The 21,876-nt window shown below is 33.3% G+C and overlaps 4 protein-coding genes and 1 long non-coding RNA gene across 12 annotated transcripts in view; 4 read left to right on the forward strand and 1 right to left on the reverse strand.

The window, feature by feature from the left end:
* The window catches only part of LOC105110097 (uncharacterized), a 19,216-nt gene extending 10,879 nt beyond the window's left edge, over positions 1–8,337 (forward strand). Inside the window, exon 3 of the long non-coding RNA XR_839405.1 lies at positions 8,325–8,337. This is a non-coding gene — a long non-coding RNA (uncharacterized LOC105110097). The remainder of the gene's footprint in view (positions 1–8,324) is intronic.
* LOC105110096 (uncharacterized) lies at positions 2,318–5,125 on the forward strand. Of its 2 annotated transcripts, XR_839404.1 has the most exons (4): positions 2,318–2,514; positions 2,962–3,435; positions 4,355–4,539; positions 4,681–5,125. XR_839404.1 is itself a non-coding variant. In XM_011005020.1 (2 exons), exon 2 carries the CDS (start codon positions 2,980–2,982, stop codon positions 3,421–3,423), a length of 444 nt encoding a protein of 147 aa, XP_011003322.1. In that variant the 5' UTR covers positions 2,318–2,514; positions 2,962–2,979; the 3' UTR covers positions 3,424–3,708. The 2 variants fall into 2 exon arrangements, 1 of the variants encoding a protein (XP_011003322.1); XM_011005020.1 differs by lacking the exons at positions 4,355–4,539; positions 4,681–5,125 and having other exon boundaries at positions 2,962–3,708.
* Positions 5,306–7,214, forward strand: LOC105110095 (pathogenesis-related protein 5-like). Its single transcript, XM_011005019.1, has 4 exons — positions 5,306–5,397; positions 5,528–6,255; positions 6,361–6,628; positions 6,742–7,214. The coding sequence occupies exons 2-4, from the start codon at positions 5,691–5,693 to the stop codon at positions 6,884–6,886; spliced, it is 978 nt and encodes a 325-aa protein (XP_011003321.1). The 5' UTR covers positions 5,306–5,397; positions 5,528–5,690; the 3' UTR covers positions 6,887–7,214.
* Positions 7,148–11,022, reverse strand: LOC105110094 (DNA-binding protein BIN4-like). 7 transcript variants are annotated; one of them, XM_011005017.1, is made up of 12 exons: positions 10,927–11,022; positions 10,654–10,718; positions 9,867–9,916; positions 9,508–9,768; positions 9,339–9,400; positions 9,205–9,258; positions 8,628–8,746; positions 8,204–8,250; positions 8,008–8,040; positions 7,855–7,924; positions 7,602–7,742; positions 7,478–7,497 (listed from the first exon to the last, which is right to left on the reverse strand). In XM_011005017.1, the coding sequence occupies exons 4-11, from the start codon at positions 9,532–9,534 to the stop codon at positions 7,711–7,713; spliced, it is 444 nt and encodes a 147-aa protein (XP_011003319.1). In that variant the 5' UTR covers positions 9,535–9,768; positions 9,867–9,916; positions 10,654–10,718; positions 10,927–11,022; the 3' UTR covers positions 7,478–7,497; positions 7,602–7,710. The 7 variants fall into 7 exon arrangements, 6 of the variants coding, with proteins under 6 accessions (XP_011003314.1, XP_011003319.1, XP_011003317.1 ...); XM_011005015.1 differs by having other exon boundaries at positions 9,508–9,652; positions 9,747–9,768; positions 10,654–11,022; XM_011005018.1 differs by lacking the exon at positions 9,867–9,916 and having other exon boundaries at positions 9,508–9,652; positions 9,747–9,768; positions 10,654–11,022.
* A 2,536-nt stretch (positions 11,023–13,558) lies between these two features.
* Positions 13,559–16,860, forward strand: LOC105110098 (uncharacterized). Its single transcript, XM_011005021.1, has 6 exons — positions 13,559–13,961; positions 14,713–14,828; positions 15,690–15,816; positions 16,102–16,250; positions 16,398–16,460; positions 16,542–16,860. The coding sequence occupies exons 1-6, from the start codon at positions 13,671–13,673 to the stop codon at positions 16,576–16,578; spliced, it is 783 nt and encodes a 260-aa protein (XP_011003323.1). The 5' UTR covers positions 13,559–13,670; the 3' UTR covers positions 16,579–16,860.
* The last annotated feature ends 5,016 nt before the right edge of the window (positions 16,861–21,876 follow it).

The following is a 21,876-nucleotide window of genomic DNA, read 5'->3' on the forward strand; positions in this document are numbered from 1 at the left end:
TTTTGCTCTCTAACATATGCCTCTATTTATAGGCATTCATGAAGGCTCTTCTTGGTTTGTTGTCAACATTGGTGGCCACCAACTCTAGCTCATTCAACAATGGTGGCTACCAATAGTCAATGGTCAATGGTTGGTGCCTTACATGAAATGGCAACCAACCTAACACAAGAGATGAGCATCTAGTTGAGATAAGAAATAGAGAACTCGAGGGAGATCCTTTAGTAGATATAATGTCTTTGTGTCAGCAACATCATTGCAATCCAGATAAAGAGAGTCATTAGGACTCCGAGATGAGCAGGGGATGTCACGACCGGGGATATTTGATGTAGATAGGCAGAGGACTCAGCCCCTACCAATAGTAGTGCTTGCGGCACCAATAACACCCCCTGTAGTAGCACCTCCACCATACCCAGATATCAGGACCATTAAGTATTACTCTCAGGGATACTGCGGTCACTCTAGTTCGATGAATAAAGAGTTTGAGGAAATTAGGTTATGAGGCATTTATAGAAGAGGAGAATGTTGAAATAGCTGAACAATGGATAGAGAGGTCAATGGATCAAATGTCAGTACTATTAAAGCTTCAAGTGGATTGTGCTACTTAGTTGTTATTGAACAAATCCCAAATATGGTGGAATAATGTCAAAGCAAGACGACCTGCTGATAGGCTTAGATGGAGGATTTCAGGGCAAAGTTTGAGAACCAATATTATTCTCGTTAACATTAAAAGATCAAGGAATAAAAGTTATTGGCTCTTACACGGGGAGATATGATAATATTGGAATATGAGAGGCGTTTCATAACCTCTTTATGTTTGCTTCTGTTTATTTACCTACCTTAGAATTGTTGGTTACTCTAATGTGTGTGTAATTGAACTTGTTAAAACAACTTTAAACTTGTGAGTTTTGCATATTAAAAGCTTGTTTTTTTTTTTTGTATTTTAAAAGTGATTCTAAAAAATTTTGATTTTTTTAAATTTTTAAATTTTAACTTTTTTAGTTATTTTAAATTATTGTAATATATTAATTATAAAAAATAACAAGTAACAAATAACATCCATAATAAATTTAAATTGACTTATTACTAGTTTTTTTTATTAATATAAATATATGAGTTAGCTTTCACACATCTTAATTAATTTTACAGTTCTAAAATTAATTGCTATATAAATCTTTAACAACTGCAAAGCTTGAACGACCACAGGTAAAGCAAATCGGATGGTTCTAATCTTTTATCATTGGCCAGTTAGTTACTAGATAGTTGTTACCAGTCTTTTTTTTTTTTTTTAGATTAACGTGGGTGTCCGGGCCAGCTTGCGCGCACCACGACTAATCCCACGGGCCCTGAAATTAACGACCATGTAAGCCTTCAGTGGCCATCATATGAGCAACCAAGGACTCGAATCTTTTAATAATATTGATTTGCGAGAGATTCTTGTTAAATGTTGATCAGGTAGACGATAGAAGTCAATACCCGTTCCAACAGAATAACCAAACGAGAGAAAGAAAAGGTAATATCCACGAACATACATGTGATGTGAGCTGAGAGCAGAAAGGGAGCGGAGACAGAGATAGCCGTTGGACACGTGAGAAGTGGGAGACTTATTATTATCATCATCCATTCCGCATATTCTCCACATTTTTTTGGTTAGCTTCCTTAGCGCTTACCATTTTTATTTTTCTTATTTTTTAAAACTATTACCGTAATATATTATTATGCCAAACCAAGAGACGAAGTCCCACTCTCGTTTTCTTTACATGTATCTAGTCACTATTTATTTATTTTTTTAGATAAATTTTAAAAATATATTTAACTTGAAAAGGATAAAAATAAAAAAATTATAGAAAACAATAATCTTAATATATTTTTAAATGAAACGGCATCTAATTTTTAAATTAGTGTTTAATAAAGTTTGATTTTAATATAACTTCTCAAGCTGGAATTTTAAAAAATACATTCTGGACGATATTCTTAGGATTCAGTTGGAAAAAAGAGTGTGCATGGTGCATTGTATGTATGGGATGGTAGCATGAAGATTGTGATGATGATGATGATGATGATGATGATATCTAACTCCTCGGTATGTATCTTTATAATCCAAATTATATTATTTATCTATGAAATATAATACAACCACTCCCTCCGTTTATATTTCTTAAGAAAGAAAAATAAAGTAAAGTACTTGGTACTAAATACGTGTTGTCTGTACGTGCAAAGGAAGGGTCAAGTCAACACGAAGAGAGAGAGGCTTTATGAATAAAATTCTATAAATACCCCTCCTTCTCCTAATACAATCCTGCCATTCACCTTCATTTTCTTGCTTTTCTTTTAATTTTCGGTCCGCGTATTCTTATTGTTAGAGAGAGAGAGAGAGAGAGAGAGAGTGCGTGTGTTAGGTGTAAGTTAGTCTGTTTTGCAGGTGAGGAGTGGTAGCGTCGTCGATCGGTCATTTCTTTTGGCCTCAGCTCTTCTTCTTCTTCTTCGATCTCAACTGCTTGCTTCAGATCAGATCAGGTCAGTTTTTATTTATGTTTTTTCAACTTATTATTGTTTCTCAGTTATTTTTTTATCATCTTCTTCTATAAACTCCTTTTTTTTTACCCTGTAAATCTTCCTCTTTTTAAAATAATCGTAATCTTAATCTTGTAGCTCAGATCTGTTTTGTTTTGTTTTAGCATGTTTGAAACGTGAAACGCGCAGACACAATTTTCAGTGTCTGTTGGGTGTTTGTGAATAAGATGGTTGGAATTCGAATTCTTGTTGGAGTCCCCTTGCCTGTTCTTTTCTTCCTACAGAGAAGGGCATAGAATTACTTTCCTTTCAATTTCATTACTGAATTAAAGGGTGAAGATTTGGGGTATATAAAAAAGCCAGAGAGGACAACCTGGACCCTCTTCTTTCGAGCACTACTTCAGTTACATCTCAGTTGAGCTTGACCTCATTCTGTTGGTGGCTTTGCAGAACCCTTTCAAGCTGCCAATGGAGGTTTTTGGTAAATCCATGATGTCTGCTCCTGCCAATGTTGTTTATCTCTCCACTATCCTTGGCCTTGATGGCCCAATTCCTGTCCACAAATGTGACTGCAAGTGTCAGAATGAACATGTCCTTGCCAACATGTACCGCTGCAGCCTCACTGGTCTCACTCACATCTGTGACAAGAACTGTAACCAGAGAATTTTGTATGACAACCATTCTTCCCTTTGCCGGGCTAGTCGCCAGATTTTCCCCCTTTCCCCAGCTGAGATGCAGGCTGTCAGAGGAGTTCGCAGGAAGCTCGATGCTGAGAATAGCAGTGCTCCCACTGATAGCTGTTCTTTCAAGCGCAGGCGTGATGCACAGTTTCATCCTTCTCCTTTCGAGAGATCTTTCTCTGCTGTCAGTCCAATCTGCAGCCAAGTTGGAGATGGCATGGATATGAGCTAGATATAATATATCGTATACTTGAAATAACCCTTTCTCCTTCTATTCGTAATGTTCCTTCGAAGTTTTTCCTTTATATGTTTCATGAACGAATATGGATGACTTGGAACTTAATGTTGGGTAATTATTACGATGGACCATGAGAGTCCACCTCTATGTAGGAACTTATATTTACTTTTCATGTGTAATGCAATTTAGCGGTTCCAATAGCGTAGCTTGACTTTTGATAGGGGATCTTGAACTCACTCCATCCACTCTCTTATGAACCTTGAGTTTAATTTAGTTTCATTCAAGCCCTCCTCTTCTTTTTTGAACTCTTAACAAGCTACAGGTGCATTCAGGTCTTTTGGAAGACTTGTATAGTGTAGTATTGATTTTTAGCAGTATGATTTGCTTCAATTTGCAATTGTTTTGTGTGTGTAGCGTGTGTTGATCTGTTGTTGTGGATGTGCGTATTTGGTGCACGTTTGTTTTGTTACCTTTATATATTGATTTTACTGAGCTTCATCGGTCTCTGTTTTTGCTGTTTGGGTTTATGTGTTAATTTTTCTGTGCTTTATGATATTGGATGGTGGTTGTGTTTGGGTGCTGTTGGTTATGCAGCATAGTCTTATCAGGTTATTCAGTTCAAGGGTCTCGTTTGCATTGTTCTGTAGTCGAACTTACTTGCTTCTTTGCTTTATTTTGTCTGGTTTATTGCAGGCTGAAGACAAATATTGCGGTGATTACTTGCTTTTCTTTGTTGTTGTTTACTTAGTTTTGCTTTTCCTATGATGAATGTTTTCCTGAACATGCTTTTAATTTTGCAGGGGTTGGAGTTTATACAATTCAGGAGACTTTAAATATACTTTCTGTTGTGATTAATGAATTCTTTTGTTCGAGAATATTTCTGACAATATAAAGCCTAAAAGGGAGTTTATTTTATCCTTTACAGGAATTCTGTCATTTCTTGCTATGTTGAATGATGCTGTGTAGAACTGCTGATGGATTGAGAAGATGCTGCACTTATCTGCAGTTCACCCCTCCATTGTTGAAGAATTGAAATTGAGATACATGATCGTCTTATATTGACCACTGGTTTGTTTTTTAACAGATCAGCGCCTCTGCTTTATGATACAGGTATTTCAAGGTCTAATTTCTTGCTTATCAAATGATGTTGAGTTGTAGGACTGATTTTTCTTAGACCCTACCTTATTGTCTGTTTTAGTTGAGTGCCTACTACCTACCTTAACAATCGTGTTTTGTCTATTAACGTGGCAGATGGAACTTAATTGGTAGGATTATCGGACTGTGAATGCGGAGGCAAAAGGAAGTTTTATATTTTTGGTGAGCTTTGAAGCCTTGAAGAGCAGCTAGCTAGGTTGTAAGAAGCGCTGGCTTTAACCTCGTGAATGCACCGATGCCAAGCAAAGCGCTGGCTTCAGCATCAGGAATCAAGATGAGAACAGTCTGCAGGTCCACATGGGGCTACCCCTATCATGCTTACTTGTTAATGGTGTTAGAGGGAGCTGAGCTTTTTGTATCTGGGCTGGTCTGAAGCTCCTGAACAAGCACTTAGCGTCCCTTTCTGGTCTGAAACTACCCTGTTGTCGCCTCTTTTTTTTTCCCAAATGGGGGGACGAGTCTTCAGATTGTTGCATTTTGCATAAGCACACTTGTATCCTCGAATTCTGATAATGGCCAAGAAAGAATGCTTTTCCTTGTTTCTCGTCAATTTGACCAAGCATTAACAAGTTAATGCTTCTTGTATGTGATCACGATCTGGTGTGCTGGCCATTCATATCAGCGATGAATAAAAGGTGGTTTTAATATCGGGTTTTCAAAAGGAGTAATATAATCACAGATTAAAAAGAGGGAGAGGGAGAGGAAAAGGAAAACAGAGAGAAGAAGGGCGAGGGTTGTGATCTGAATCACATGATGGTGTTTGGACTGTGATTGAAGAAGCCCATCAAGGCAATTCCCTTCTTTTTCGTTTAGGTATGTTCGTCGTATTCTCTTTTATGTTTCTTTCAGTTGAAGAGAAGCGCTCAGAATATTATTTTGCTTCATTTGGGGGAGACGGGAGCGGGCGTGACTTTGTTGTTATCATCTAACATGTGCTATGCAGTTTTATCAAGGAAGGAATTGCTTCGGCATGAGGCCATCTGCGTAAAAAGAAAATACTAAACCCAGAAAAGTGATATTGCGGCTCGGGGCTCAGCAAAGCAACGTAATTCCTCCCCTGTTAGATTCTCATCCCCCATAACTAGGTGTTAGCCCTTGTAAGCAAAATGCAAACCCTCTGCTACCCGTCTCTCCCGAGCGAGCCTGCTTTGACAAACCACGAACATCCCACCAGAATTCTCATTATGCCAGTTAAGATACCCCGGACGGTACTATTTTCCCCTCTAATTTTCTTTTCTTTCCTAATCCGTGTTTCGTACTCCGCGTTTACAATAACAAACAACTGCCCCTATACCATATGGCCTGGTACCCTAGCAGGTGCAGGCACCCCGCAACTTGCAAGTACTGGATTTCGCCTGGATTCTGGTTACAGCATGCGCATTCCAAGTGTCCCAGGGTGGTCAGGACGGATATGGGCAAGGACAGGTTGCACATTTGATGAGTCTGGAAACGGCACCTGTCAAACTGGGGACTGCGGGGGTAGGCTGGAATGTAATGGCATGGGTGCTTCTCCACCCGCATCGCTCTTTGAGGTAACCCTTGGCACAGGGGATGCCAAAGATTACTATGATGTCAGCCTCGTGGACGGCTACAATTTGCCTCTTGTTGCCGCACCTGTTGGGGTTCATGGTGCGTGCAATGCCACTGGCTGCCTTTCAGATATCAACATGGGTAAGATTTTCCAACTTCAACAGGTTTTCATTAAGAACATTCTTCCTCCTCGGTAACAAAATGACCTCATCCCCTGAAACTTCTCATCCCTTGAAACTTCAATAGGTTGCCCAAAGGAACTTCAGGTGGCCGGGGGTGATGTTGGAGAGGGAGGGGTGGTTGCATGTAAGAGTGCATGTGAGGCCTTTGGGCTGGACCAGTACTGCTGCGGCGGGGAGTTTGCCAACCCAACCACATGCCAGCCCTCCTTTTACTCGACCATTTTCAAGCGAGCTTGTCCAAGGGCTTATAGCTATGCTTTCGACGATGGTACCAGCATTTTCACTTGCAAGGCTGATGACTATGCCATCGTTTTCTGCCCCCCAGCCAAAGGGTAATGCTTCTTTACCTCTTTTATTTATTTCTTCTGCTGGGATCACAAAAAGATCTTGTTTTTCCTGCTTCTATCAAAGAAATGTAATAATTACGAATGGATCTCTGACACAGGATAAAGAAACCTGATGGGACACACGCAGCTACCATGATTCCCAATCCCGGTAATGGGGAGACAATGAAGCTGGTTTCCTCCTCAAACATACTCCAGCCTCTTCCACTGCTGTTCCTTCTTCTCATCCTCTATCTAACGTTATGAACATGGATGGAAGCCTTGCCAGGATGGAGCAATTCCACAAAACACATTCTTGCATGTATCTGAACGGTGAACTGCACAAATCTTGCGCAATGATTGGCCTCAGAATACACTCAGCCAAGAGCCCTAAGAGCTATTCCATATAAATGCATCCTTTCGCACAATGAAGTTGTAATAGAATCGGTTCACAATTCTATTAGAGCATGTGAATCAAGGCAGCAAATTAGCTGTCAAATTGAATTAGTTTATAGTGGTTCTATTGTAGAAGCGGCAAATTGGTAGGTTGCGACCAGACACCAATTTATTGGTATGAAAAACGAATGTAAAATAACCATCAGTTTCTTCCAAAATAAATTAAATAAACTATGATGATTAAATCCAGCAAGTAAAGAAAACTAATCTAACTGTGATTTCTATATCAACCTCAATCAGCTAGGTTTTATCCGGTCATTAATGGTTCATGATTTATGCAAGCATGTATGATATATCATAAGATGCACGCGAGTGTCTTATATTTTAGTCTTGGCTTTCTTCGATAACTGGGTTTTCTTTCTTACCTTCTTTACTGGCCATGGCTTTCCTCCTGCAGTTTTACCTTTCTTTCGAGCCACTCCCTGCATCCAAACTTTCATAAATAAACACAGACGGAATATATTATAAAGCTAAGCAAAAGCACGGTTAAAGACATTGAGTTGTTAGAAAAGGGTTAGAAACATACAGATGATCTCTCGGCTTTTCTCTTAATCTTTCCATTGGATGGTTCTTCAACGTCCATATTCTGATCAGTTTGATGAGCAGTAGCCTTTGTTATCTTGTCAGTCTCATCTTCATAAAAGAAAGAAAACCCCCCCAAGCGTTCCTGCTCATACAAGTCATTTCAGCGAACTTCAAAAGTGAGTCTTTTTTTTTTTCAAAGGAATATTTCTCAATAAAGCAATTACATTAAAGAAACCATTAAATAAAACCCGAACCTTCAACTGTAGTTTCATAAACATTAGACTGCGTTTTAAGCTGAATGAAGTCATTCATGGTAGCCTCTATCTGATCAAGCACAAGAACAAAAATAATAAGACAACCATCTTATCTGCATAGAATGAGTAATCTGAAGAGCAAATAGGGCACACCTTTGCCTTGGATTGACCAAAGCTAACCTGAACCGGAAGGGAAACATCCTATATCACGCAATCATCCCTTTCAAAAGTAAAACGTAGAACAGAACCACGTAAATCATGGGGACCAATATAGGGGACGAGGAAGTGAAAAGAGGGGAGGGTGTTAAATCTGCAAATAAAAGAATTCAAGTAGAGATCCCTGACATACAACGTAAAATGCTCTGGAAGGAACTGTTGTTGTTCTGTATATTGTGCCTGAAAAAATAAAGTTAACAAATCAGAAGCAAGCTCTTTATGGAGGCATGCATAACAAAAAAATCAAGGAAGAGGTTTTTAAGGTGGATACCGAAACTGAGCCAAAAATCAAGCAGAGGTGAAAAACGAGAGTGAAAAGTAAAGCACATAAGACACCAAGTAAAATGGTCAAGTAGAACGTAGGCAACATCAACATGATTGCTGTGAGCAAAATCAGGGAAATCATGCATAATGATTCTGAAGGGAAAAAAACCTTTTTATTTCTGAAAATCTAATGCACTCTGCCACCAAGAAATGGTTGAGCTCTCTTCTGGTGCTATTAGAGGGGAAATATTTGAAAAATCCTACCCATTTCATCATAACAAAACAAAAGATACCTTTCAAGTCTAGGTGCATTTCAGAATCTCCAGATGGGGTATCTGGAATCACTGGTCGGCCAACAGCCCCCATTTTCACCACTTCGATCAATGGATTCACCTTCACACTCAACAAGTGCCTGTACCAAAAAGCTTTTAATTAATCACTAATGTGCTTGTGCATGCATGAATAAATTTATGTACTCATTTCTTTATATACATAGATTTATATATTTTGTGGTGAAATCACAGAACCACCAAACTAGAAGCAAGCTCATTATTAAGCAGGGTGGTACAGGGTCCAGAAAACAATGTCTAAGGACTCACCAAGAGACCAAATAACTAAGCAATACAAAAATAAGCAGCCGGCAGTGCTTACTTCGCTTCTTCCCTGAACTGGACTTCTCTCATCCCAGGACTTTAAACCTTGATTATTTGAATTTCTACAAATTATTGAGAGAAAAGACCTAACAATACATAAAAACTATGTCTATTAATAACATATCCAAGATAGCACTTTGAAGTTAGGAAGTTAAATGATATCTATAATTAAAGCAGATGAACAAGAAGTGATAAACAAGACAAATTGGAAACCTACCTTGGAACTCTGGACTTTCTCAGAAAGCACCAATGGTAACCTTGATGTAGAAACCTGCATGCTTATGTTACTGGGTGAATTGAGTGAAGCATGGGCAAGGGTTAGAAATATTGGTTACAACAGATAATTCTTACATGAGCATTGATAAGCTTCTCAGATGTGACTTCCTCAGTAATTTCCACATCACCATGGTTTCCTGTAATGTCAGTCAAGCACATTCTAAGAACATGTGAGAGAGAAAGATCTATGCATCAAATTTGGAGAGAAGTAAAATTCACCACAAGTGCCCCATTCTCCTTGTACCTTTTCTTCGCACATTATCACTTTCATTCATCCCCTTCTTTCCTTTCTTTGGAGCATGACCCTCTCCTTTTCGAGTTTTTTTCAGAGATTTACTTTTTGAGGCCTTTTTTTACCGGAGACACTTCTCTACAGTGCAAAGAAATGGAATCCTCATCGTTTCCACACTCTTCAATTATACTTTTTTTGACATCCCATATAGGGCTATTATCATGACAAGACTCAAGAGTCCAATGATAATGCCCAAACTGAATGGTTTGATGCCTGTTAGCATCATTGTGCTTGTCAGTATATCAAGCATATAAATAGCAAGCTAGACATCTTCCAACGAGTTATGTGATCATTAACTCTAACAGCATTACCTCATCTAAGCTGCATGTATATTGATTCATCACAATATATAGAAAGACAGCTGAATAAATAGAGATACAGAGAGTTAAATTCAGGGAGATCTTGGAGGAACTCTGACAAATTAATTTGATAAAAGAGAATATTAGAACGGACATAACGACAGTGTAGGCAGCACATGAAGGCCTTAGAGAACTAAATATTCAAAACCAGTAACCATGTTAGGGCTTCCTATTAAAGAAACATTCCGTACACCAATAGTGGTAGGAAGAAAGTCTGAAACTAGTTGACTGTATACAATATCATTTTAATGCAATGAATGGTTAGAAATTAGATATCAGCATCAAAATTCGTCACACCAGAATGAGCATAACAGAGGACATTAAGTGTGGGGGAGGTGGCATGCCAACCATCTGATTCATTCATTTATGAAACCAAGAAGAATGTCACTCTTAGAAACACCTCTAGCTTTTAGCAGAAAATTAAAGGTGAGCTCCCTCTGTTTTCTGTTTGAAACCAGCCACAGTGTTATCTAACATAGATTTTTGCAATATATAAAAGCTTTCGTTGGCATATAACTATTAAACGACAATATTCCTTCACTATAGCAGCCATGTATAGCTAGCAGAAGCAACATTTCTTATGTGATATCCAGCTTTGGACAAAATTCTCCCACAAACTCAGTCTACTCCCAAAACAGGCCATGGTATATACTTCACAGCTTTGTGTACTGATCAATCAGAAACTATTGGCAGAAAACTAAAACGAACACAAAAGAAGTGCTGGCATAAATGTTCTTACATGAGGTTCTTCAGTATGCTTCGCAGATGTGCCATCCTCAATATCTTGCCCATCATCCCCGTCCCCTGAATCATCAACAGAAAAACAAAGTGCATTACTTGAAAGCCAATACTGCATGAATTTGAAGGGGAAAAAAAAAAGAACCATTGAAGAAAACAGAAGAAATTGTGAGAAAAACCACCATATCTAAGGCTTATCACAAGGGATGGTACTGTATCTACCATTGAGGAAGAAACCAATAATGTTTCGCTAACATAAAATGTATTGTTTCACCTTTTCTTTTCTTTTTCTTTGCTCACCCTTTTGATTTGGAAATCTTATTCAACGGTAGTTGGAGCAACTGGATGGCTATCTTCGTTGAGGACGGAGAATCAACCCCCTGAAGGTAAAGAAAAAGATTTATTTTATAATAATATATTTAATAATATAGAATATTTTTAATTTATAATAAATATTCATTTTAAATACATACCTATTATATAAATAAAAAGATTAATTGATAAGTTTAAAAACTAAAATTGAAATAACAAAAAAATAGCTAAATTTAAAAAAGAGATGTTGGTACAGTTTAAATCGAAATACTGTTTGGTAATTGGGTCATATTTGAAACTATAAATCTCAAATTTAGGTCTATTTTATATGGATGGAAAGATAAAATATAGACCTATAATTTTTATAGGAGTCCAAGATTTAAAAAGGTTATTTTCAAATTCAAATTGTAAGAACAACGAATCTGTCCTACAGCCCGAACATTGTTCAATGTTTGACTCATATCAGGAGTTTTAGAAGTCCAAATGACCTCCATTTCTTTTCTGAAAAGCTAAGATAATTTCCTATAACTTTCACGTTTTCAAGTAGTTCCAATTCTAACATTATCAATGATATTTTTGGTAGATAAAAGAAGATAAAGATTATCACCAAGTCAAGAGTTGGTCACCTACTCATCATTTAGTCATCAAATCAATAGTTTTCAATTTTATCCTATAAAAAGAGACATTTGCTATGCATTTAGGCATCTTGGTTTCCAGATCAAGATCATGCTCTTATTTTCTCTTTTTGTATTTTTATAATACTTAAGTTTTATTTTCGTTAATATCTTGTTTATGCCTTTCATTTTCTTTCCTTTACTTAGTTAACTTTTATCTTATTTATATTCTTATTTTGTTTATTTATATTTCTCTCTTTTATTATGTTTAGTTAAGTTTATTATGTCAATGTGAAAAGGTTACACTAATAGTGTAAGAATAAGTATAATGTAAACTTAACATGGACTTTAATATTTGATACTAACATGTTTTGTATTTGTTATCTTATTTACTTTTTAATATTTTACTTGTTAAATGACTAATCTAGATTCATGTTGTATAACACTTGGTACAACAAATACTTGGTACTTTCATAACCCATACTATATGGTATAACCGACACCTGAGTTATGAAAGGAACTTGATTTGTTGTTAATATAAGTTATAATTATAAATATCTGACAACATTTACAAGTATTAGCATGATCAAATAAGATAACTAATATAATAATGTTAATAATTTATAATCTGATTGGAATCTACTTTGTGTGTGGATTCCAATTGAATAATAAGAATTTATATCATACTTGTTTGACATATTATTAGTGGATCCTCTAACCTTAACAGTTATCATTATTTAATCTTTACATTGATCTTCCATTTCAAAATTTTCATTAACTTCTTTTTCTTCTTTATTATTATTATTATTATTATTAGTAGTAGTAGTAGTAGTAGTAGTACTATTATTATTAGTATCAGTATTATTACTATTACTATTACTATTACTAGTATTATTATTATTATTATTATTATTATTATTATTGTTATCTATAATTTATACAATTAATCTTCATGTGGTTTGATTCTAATCTTTTTGAGTTATTTATTATTTTAATATTTCTATATTTAAAAGAAAATATCAATTTTTTAGTCATGTCATTAAAACTATTAAGGAATGTTTTAGTCCGTTAGAATTAGAAACATCAAAACTTGTATGCAATTGTGACGAAATGACACATAATTATTGGTTAATGTTCTTAGTTGCTGGTTGAGAAAAAAGAAAAAGAAGAGACCTGGAAAGAAGGGAGCTAGTTTGTAGAATACTGTGAAAAATTTAAAAATATTTAAATGTTTATTAATTATATTAAATTTAATTTTTAATTGTTATATATTTTATTTTTATCTTTTAAATTTTAATTTTTATATTAATTTTAGTTCTTAATTTTTTATTATTTGTTTTTCTTTTATTTTTTAACTAAAATATTTTATGAATTAGATTTTATATTTAATACATAAAATATTTAGTTAAAAATTTTAAAATATTTATTTATTATTAATTATATTAAATTTATTTATTTATTTTTATATCTTTTATCTTTTAGATTTTATTTTTTATTTTTTATATTAATTTTAGTTCTTATTTTTTTTAACTAAAATATTTTATATATTAAATTTATATTTATTTTTTTATTATTTATTTTATTTGAAATAATTTATAAAATAATTTATAAATTTTTTTATCATAATACTTAGTTTTTTTTCTTGGATTGGATTGTTATTTGTTTTTATTTAAAATAGTTTTTAAAATTAAATTATTTTTTATTTTTTTATTTTTCTATTTATTAGATTTAGCCTATGTTGTTTTAATTTTTTTTAATATCAATAACCTTTTTTACTCATTTTTTATAGTTAAATAATAAAAAAATATTTTTTAATTTATTTTTTTAATACTATCAAATATTAAAAATAATTTAATTCTGAAGAATATACTTTATATAAAAACTATTTTCTAGAATAAAATTACTTTTAAGTAATTTAAGTTATTAAAAAAAAACCAGAGGAAAATCGATAACACCAAAGCTGTAAAAAAAGGAAATGAAGGAATAAAAACAAAAGAAAAGGAGAGTAAAGTCTTTCTCCTCTCCCGTATCTTTCTCTATCCACATAGCTCGAAGCAGCAGCGGCGGCAACAAAGTGGTAGGAAAAAAAGAAATGGAGCAGCAGGGTAAACAAGGAGTAATTGTGTCCAAACTCCTACCCAATCAAGACCCAGTTAAGTTCGTACAGTTCAAGTATAAGGAATTGGAGGATGGCTTTAAGTCTTGGTTGTCCAAACAGTCTTTGCTTGTCGAGGCTGCCGTTGTCACTGCCACAAGCGGTGTTCAAGGCGCTGCCATCGGAGCCATAATGGGCACCATCACCCCTGACATCTCTTCCTCTATGCCAACTCCTCCTCAGGCTCCCCTCAACCCTCAAGCCATGGCATCTCTGAAGCAAGCTCAAGTACCCTACCTGTCTCACATACCTCACTCCATGCTTCTCGCTCTTCTTATTTATTTTTCTGTTTATTTCATTTATATTTTTTTACAAAAGGGTTTATCTTTTTACCGCACTTGAATTGCTGTGCTTTGAAATGGGTGAAGATTAATTACCCTAAATGAATATCTTAAAGAGATATACTTTTTTCCACAACATAGAATTAGTTTCATCATCAAGTTACTAGGAGATTGTTATGAAAGTGTATGAGTTAAATAAAATAGGGTTTTACTCTTTACTGCACTAGAGTTAATTTTTCTGCACTTTCTCTCCTTAACATGATTGTGGGGTGGCAAATGTTCTTTGCTTCTGAATTCGTATATTTTGGTAGAGTTTCTTCCTTTGTTTGTTTTAATGCTGTATGCTCTTGGAAATTGGAATACTAGCTCACAAGGTAGATGAGGATCCCTGTGGCAAAATCTACCAAGCAGTTTTTGCTTCTAGTAATGAAAATGGTGACTTTCTTTTTGGTTCATATGAGTTCTATGTCTCACATACTTTCTCTTGAAACTCGGTTAAGCATTCCATGGAAGAATGTGGTGGAGGGGGGGGGGGGGGGGGGGGGGGGGGGGGGGATCCTTCAGAATTGGTTTATCCTTGGAGTTATACTTCCAGTCAATATGTTGAAGTAGATTGGTTATTTGGTGACTGGAATTAATCGAGACTGCTTCCATGAAGAGTTTGCTGATGTTTAACAAACAATATGCTTCACCTACAGGCTTTAGCCGGCGGTCCCTTAATACAAGCTCGCAACTTTGCTGTAATGACTGGAACTAATGCTGGTATAGCCTGTATCATGAAGAGATTGCGTGGCAAGGAGGACGTCCAATCTAGGTTAACTTTTTCTGCATCCCTTTTCCTTTGTTTACGTTCCTTTTCAGACAAGAATCTTTTTTCATGTCTTCGTGTTCTCTTTAAGAGGATGATCGACCTCGTAAACTGTTGTTTTAGTTGAATTTGATTTAGCATTTTATGGTGACTCTCTACACAATTGAATCCTAAGAACTACAGATTTATAAACTAAGCTGCACAGATATTAGTAACCAAATTTTTAATCTATTTATTGTATGCTTCTAAAGGAATCTATTTGAAAAGGGAAGAGTTTGGGTTTGAATTCTATAGTTGTACCAAAAGAAAAGACATAGGAATAGAATAGATGGATTAGAATGCCTGAAAATCTTGCAATGAATGGATCAATGCCTGATTTAATGTGTCTGTCAATGATATATCGTTATTGTCATGTATTAAACTCATCTTCTCATTCTACAAACAGTATAGATCTTACTCAGCAAAATTAGGTCTTGAAAGGTAAAAAGATTCATGGAAATTCGAAATCAGTGTAGGAAATGGAATGCTTTTGTGGTAGGATACCATATATGGCTGGAGATTGGGTAAAAAAATTTCCTTTAAGTTTCAAGATTTCTTATCCCAAGGTGTTTTAAAGTCATCCTATCTTTCACTATTCAAATATTAATGAAGCCTACAAAAATGTATCCATGCCTTCACAGCCTTAGAGTATTCAAGTGTATTCATGGCCTCTCCAAATATTGTTCGGTTTCTTTTTTCTTTTTAACTCTTGGATTAAAAGACATGCAATATGTGTCTGGAGTCATCTGACCCAAATTTCTATTGGAGTATTTCAAGCATGGTTGATGATTACCTATCCCACTAAATATTATAAATTTATTGTTGCAGCATGGTCGCAGCTTTTGGTTCTGGTGCCATGTTCTCATTGGTGAGTGGCATGGGTGGCCCAAACAATGCTACAAATGCAATCACTTCTGGACTTTTCTTTGCATTAGTTCAGGGTGGTCTTTTCAAGGTAAAGATTTAAGGAAAGATTCATCTTTCTTTTCAACAGAATCACATGCTACTTTCTGTTTATTTCTTTTCCCATGCAAGTTGTGAGTATGGATTGAAAAAGTTTTCTATTTGATATTAGTCCTATCAAAAATATTTCTTGCATTCATATAAAGAAGCAAGCTGTTCTGGAGTCTTGTTTCTATCTTGAGATCATTCTTATATTCTGATTTTAAATCATGTTCTCTGACAACTTTCTGCTGGTTTTACCCTTGCCAATGCTGATATAAACTTTTATGTGATTTAGCTGGGGGAGAAGTTCTCTCAACCACCAACTGAAGATTTGCACTATGCCAGAACAAGATCCATGCTAAGTAATCTTGGCCTCCAAAATTATGAGAAGAATTTTAAGAAAGGGTTGTTAACAGATCACACCTTGCCTTTACTGACTGATAGGCAAGTTGTTAGATGATCTAGTCTTCATTCACCTTATCTACGATCAATTTGCTTTTGTGTTCTATCAATATTTATCACGTCATATATCATTATTTCCTTAAAAAAGTCTGGTGATCATTGATTGCTACGTTGTGTGTTCGGTTACAGTGCTCTTAGAGATGTGAGAATCCCACCTGGACCAAGGCTTCTCATTCTTGATCATATTCAAAGGTCTGCCTCATCCTCTATCCACGACACTATCACCTTTGGTTATTGTATTTTATCTGATTCTGAATAATATTTTGTGTTTAGGGACCCGGAGCTGAGAGAGAAGACAGGGAAGCCATGATTGATGATGTGTTAAGACAAATGGTTTAGCTGTGAGAGAGCACTTTGTTTTTAATACAACAGAGATTAGGGGGAGTGGTTGTTGTGTCTTTAATAAGATAGCCTTTTTCTCGTGAACTATCATCCTTCGAATTCAATTGCTGTTCTATCATCTAAGGAATTTCTTCGTTAACATCCTAAAGCTTTAAATTTTGTTTAAGGTTTTGATTGCTGTGGAGCCTTGAATTGAATGATAATACGCTTAGCTTGTATAGTGAATGCAGTGGTAGTGTCTAAACTCTAATCTGGCGTTATATTTGGTTGAAGTAACCGTGGTAGCATGTGTACTGTGCTTAACTTTTGGGAAGCAAGGTTTTGCATGGAACTGCATGCCACCATCTCTTGCGGCATTGTTTTTGGAGTGTTTAATGAAGGGGTTGTGTTTTAAATGTTTTTTATTTGAAAATATATTAATTTTTTTTTATTTTTAAAAAATTAATTTTGATATTAGCCTATTAAAACAGTTTGAAATATATAAAAATATATTATTTTAAAATAAAAAATGTATTTTTTTTCAAATGTGTAAGAGGGTGTTTTTAGTCTCTATCCTTGAATCCTTATCACAAGAATTAACTTTTTTTTTTAAAAAAATTGAAAGTTAAATACAAATTGAATGGGATTTTTCCTTTTTGATTTTATCTCGACTCCTTTGAACAAGGTAGCTAAACCATTCTTTCTTCAAAAATTGAATCCAAAATATGTCTTAGAAAAGTTAATCACCAATGTTCTTCATTTCTGAGAGAATAGTCTAGTCTGTAGGGATTTTTTTAAAAGATGGATTCATCAATAGTAAAAAGCCTATCTGAAAGCCTGTGCTTGATAAAAGTTAAGATTTAAAGTGTCATGGCCTTTCAACAAGGCAACTAAACTTAATGGTATTTTAATTTAAATTTAAAGATAAATTAACTTAAAATTAAATAATTAAATTGTTGGCTTGAGTTATGGATAGAATTAATTTCTTTTAGTGTAAAAAAAATTCAAGCATAGTTGATGTTTTTCTAGTAGAAAAAAAAACATTATAGAATTTAACTTAATGTGATCAGCTTGACTTGACAAATCCAAAAACAATATAAACAACTAGTTAGAACATAGTTTGACTACAAACAAATTAAAAATGATATTTAAAAAAAATATTAAAATAACAATATGTTAGATCGAATCGGGTTAATCCAAGTTAACCTTTCAAATTCATGACCCAAGTCATCAGACTATGATAACTCTATATAAAATAAATCAAAATAAATTATAAAATTCAATTCTTGATAAATCTATTGTTGAATGACAAAGTTGGTAGGAACTCTATCTAAAAAAAGGACACAATCAAACGATCTAAGTCTACTTGTGTTAACTCGTAAAACTTGTAATTTAAGTCAAAAGACTAGAATAACTTTATATAAAACAAACTAAAACAAATGACAAAGTTTAACTCATAATAAACCAAATGTTGAAGATATTATATGATGAAATTGAAAAAAAAAAAAGCAAAAAAAAAAATAGTATTCACAAAATAGAACGAAAATAATGAAACTAGAACATCTCAACCGAATTTGGGTCAAAAAATCCAAAATAAACCAAGATTTAGAGCGAGATAATACTTATTTATGATTATTCTATTTTTTGAAACTGTATGAGATATACTAATCATTTTAAGTGAAATGAAATGAAATTAACAACTTTAGTCTATAAGAATAAAAAGAAATTTCATTAATGCTCTATTTAGAAAACCAAGGAAATGATAATGAGAAAGCAACAAGAAGAAAGAACTTGGTTCCATGAAACCTAACTTGGGTTCTACCTTTATCAATTTACTCTTTAATAAATATTACAATTACAAATTATATTAAATTAAAAAAACAATTAAAACAAGTGGATAAAATCTAAAGTACAAACACTGCATATACTTATAAAACATTATGGATTACCTAAGAGTTTTTTTTCCTTTTTTACTTTGTATATAAAAATCAAGAAAAGATAGAAGATAAGGGAGGGAAGAAAAGGTTGTCAAGACTTAACAGTCGACATGCTTCACCATAAAGGAAAAGCTCAATGAGATGATTTTGATGACACTAAAAAAGATCATCATCGGAGTTCAAAGGTCACAAATGTAGTCTCAACAACCTCCTCACACGTTAGCTCGTACAGATGCCAAAAAAATCCCCTTAGTTCTTTTATGTCATTTCAATTTAGTTCCATAGTTCACTCATTTTTTTTTATTTGGTCTCAAATTCTTTGATGATTCTTGAACTTGCTCCTAGATTTCATCATGCCCAAGGCTAATTAAGGCCTAATAAGGGAAAAGAAAGAGATATATTGCTCAATTTGTTGTCTCATTGTGGTCATGTTTATGACTCAGGTCGTGAATTTTATAAGTTTACTCAGGTTAATTAACGTCAATGCAATATGATATATATATTTTTTAAAATTTTTATCATCAATTTTTTTATAGCTCTTCAATTTAGTTTATTTGATAACTGTTTAATTTGATCTTAAATTTCATTACATTCGAGGCCACTTAAGATATAACGAGAAAGTCATGGATAAAAAAGAAGACATATTTCCCAACCAAATTATCTTATTATGGTTGTGTCGATGACCTAGATCACAAATTTTATAGGTTAACCTAGGTTGATTAGGTCAATACAATATGATATCTTTTTAAAAGTTTATCCCTAAATCTTTTATAACTCTTTAATTTAGTCTATTTGATAGCTCTTTAATTTAGTCATAAAATTCATCCCACCATATGCTGTTAAGGCCTAATTAAAGCCTAATAAAAAAAACAAGGGATGTAAAAAAAAAAAAAAGGATGAAAAGAAAAAGACATATTGGCCAATCAAGTTATCTCTTTGTGGTCATGTCCATGATCTATATTGTGAATTTTGAGATTAACCTAGGGTGATCGAGGTTGATACTATATGGAATTTTTTTAAAAAATTTCTTCCTTGGTCCATTTAATTATCTTCAATTTAGTCTCAAATTTCATCCAACTAGAAGCCAATTAAGGTCTAACCAGGGAGAAAAAAAGAGAACAAAAAAAGATAAATTGTCCAACCGAGTTAGCTTATTATGGTCATTCTTGTTACCTAGATAGATTAATTCAGGTCAATACAATATATTATTTTCATTTCACTCCCTAAGTGTTTTCTTATAATTTCTTCTTTAGAGTCTGATAAAGTTAGGCAGAGGTTAAAACAACAATGATATAGTCAATCAGGTTAAGACAACCTATGACATAGATCATAACATTGAGATAATCATAAAAAAAGCAAACTATAACAAATTGTGAAGTCAAATTACTAATAAACCAACTATTAAAGGATATAATTGTTAAGAAAATAATTTAGGTAAATATTATTTTTTATTTTCTAATTAATAAAAGGAAGAGATCAAGGAATCCAACAACTTTAGGTAATCAAAAAATTATTTCAATCATCTAATCAAAGAAGATGATCAAGCATATTTTCTATAATTTATTTTATTTTATTTCCTTGTATCTTGTTATATGACTATATAAACTCTATATAAGTGCAACGCATATACCAAATTATTGAATTAGAACATCCTTTTATATTCTAAATTTCTTTTTAGTATTGAAGCAACTCAATCATATATTACTCTAAATATTAACTTTCACTTTTTTAGTAGGCAACTTTATGTTGTCTATCCAACCACTTTAAAATATTTTGTTTTCAATCTTCTTCATTATCCACCAAATATTTTATTTACTATTCTTTTTTAATGATAAATCAACTCATGATAAGAAGAAGTCTTAAGATCATGTAGATGATCAAATGACATCCAAAGAATACAAAAATAAAATAAAATGAAGGTGCAAGATGACAAAACCCAAAAAGAGAAACTTGTCACATGGTCAATTTTTCATCCTAAAAACAGACCTCGCATGACAGTCTATTCCGAATAAACTTAGTCTTTTCCATGTTAATCCACTTGTGTTTGCAAACAAAAATAAAAGAGACTTAATGCAAGTTGATAAGTTCTTGCACTAAATATAAGATGACACAAAATAAAGACCAGAAAAAAAAAGAAAGAGAATTCTTCCTAAAAAAGAAGAAGAAAAATGGCTAAGGAATCATGATAAAAAGAAGACATTAGCCTGATGAAGAGTGAGTCAAAATAAAATAACCACTTGAAAAAATATATTTGGCTAGAAATATAGCACCAACCATAAGAGAAGAAAAATGGCTAAGAATATTTATGTTTAGAAAAATAAAATTATTAAAGATAAACATATGAAACTATAATGATAATAGAAGTTGTGCATGTCAAACTCATGAAAAATATTTTTCATGAGTTTGAGGAAGCATGTTAAAAAAATAATCAAGGTAAATATTATTGATTATTTCCTAATCAATAAAAGGAAGAGATTAAGGATTCAACAATTTTAGGCAATCAAGAAATTATTTCAATCATCTAAATCAAAAGAGATGATCATACAAATTTTCTATAATTTATTTTATTCTATTTCCTTCTGTTTTTTGTTAAATTGTTATATAAACTCTATATGATTTGAATGTAACATATATATCAAATTATTAAATAATAATACCCTTTTCAATTCTAAATTTCTTCTGAGATTCAGGAAAAAATACATAGATTAAAAAATGCAAAAAAAGAGATATATTGCAATATGACATTTTTTTCCCATTCAAAAACCACAACTTAAAAAAAAGGATGGAAAGTCATGTTTATAATCTGGGTTGTGAGTTTTTCAAGTTAACTCAAATTGATGCAATATATTTTTTTTAAAAAAAGAATTCATCATCAATTCTTTTATATAGCTCTTCAATTTAGTCTCTTTGATAACTCTTCAATTCGATCTCAAATTTCATCCCACCTGAGACTAATTAAGACCCATCTAAAGAAAAAGTAATTGATAAAAAAAAGAGATATATTACCCAACTAAATTACCTTTTTTATAGTCGTGCCCATCATTTATATCATAAATTTTGCAATTAACTTAGGGTGACTGACATCATATAACACCCCGAGATTTCCTCATGATAAAAGTGATTTCCATGAGCTTTGAACTCATGAAAAAAAAGTGATTTTTTTAAATATTTATAACGTTTTAGTTCTACATATAATGTATTATAATAAATAATAAACGGTTAAGAAAATAAATTAGCATTTGATGTAATAGAAACATAATGACTAAGAAATGAGAAAAATATAAATACTTTTTTTGTTTGGTTATAACTCTCAGAAATTTAATAATATTTGAACTACTCTTAAAAAGGTT

This window comes from Populus euphratica, unplaced genomic scaffold (genome assembly GCF_000495115.2).
Source record: "Populus euphratica unplaced genomic scaffold, PopEup_1.0 scaffold239.1, whole genome shotgun sequence".
NCBI lineage: Eukaryota > Viridiplantae > Streptophyta > Magnoliopsida > Malpighiales > Salicaceae > Populus > Populus euphratica.

Bases quoted from the DNA above. Each gene is read 5' to 3' on its own strand.
- LOC105110096 (XM_011005020.1), top strand. From the start codon at position 2,980: ATGGAGGTTTTTGGTAAATCCATGATGTCTGCTCCTGCCAATGTTGTT.
- LOC105110095 (XM_011005019.1), top strand. From the start codon at position 5,691: ATGCAAACCCTCTGCTACCCGTCTCTCCCGAGCGAGCCTGCTTTGACA. The intron at 6,256-6,360 runs GTAAGATTTTCC...AAACTTCAATAG, and splicing joins CCTTTCAGATATCAACATGG to GTTGCCCAAAGGAACTTCAG. The intron at 6,629-6,741 runs GTAATGCTTCTT...TCTCTGACACAG, and splicing joins TTCTGCCCCCCAGCCAAAGG to GATAAAGAAACCTGATGGGA.
- LOC105110094 (XM_011005012.1), bottom strand. From the start codon at position 10,800: ATGGTTCTTTTTTTTTTCCCCTTCAAATTCATGCAGTATTGGCTTTCA. The intron at 9,259-9,338 runs GTAAGAATTATC...ATAAGCATGCAG, and splicing joins AGAAGCTTATCAATGCTCAT to GTTTCTACATCAAGGTTACC. The intron at 7,743-7,854 runs GTTCGGGTTTTA...TTGTATGAGCAG, and splicing joins TTATGAAACTACAGTTGAAG to GAACGCTTGGGGGGGTTTTC.
- LOC105110098 (XM_011005021.1), top strand. From the start codon at position 13,671: ATGGAGCAGCAGGGTAAACAAGGAGTAATTGTGTCCAAACTCCTACCC. The intron at 14,829-15,689 runs GTTAACTTTTTC...TTATTGTTGCAG, and splicing joins AAGGAGGACGTCCAATCTAG to CATGGTCGCAGCTTTTGGTT. The intron at 16,251-16,397 runs GCAAGTTGTTAG...GTTCGGTTACAG, and splicing joins TTGCCTTTACTGACTGATAG to TGCTCTTAGAGATGTGAGAA.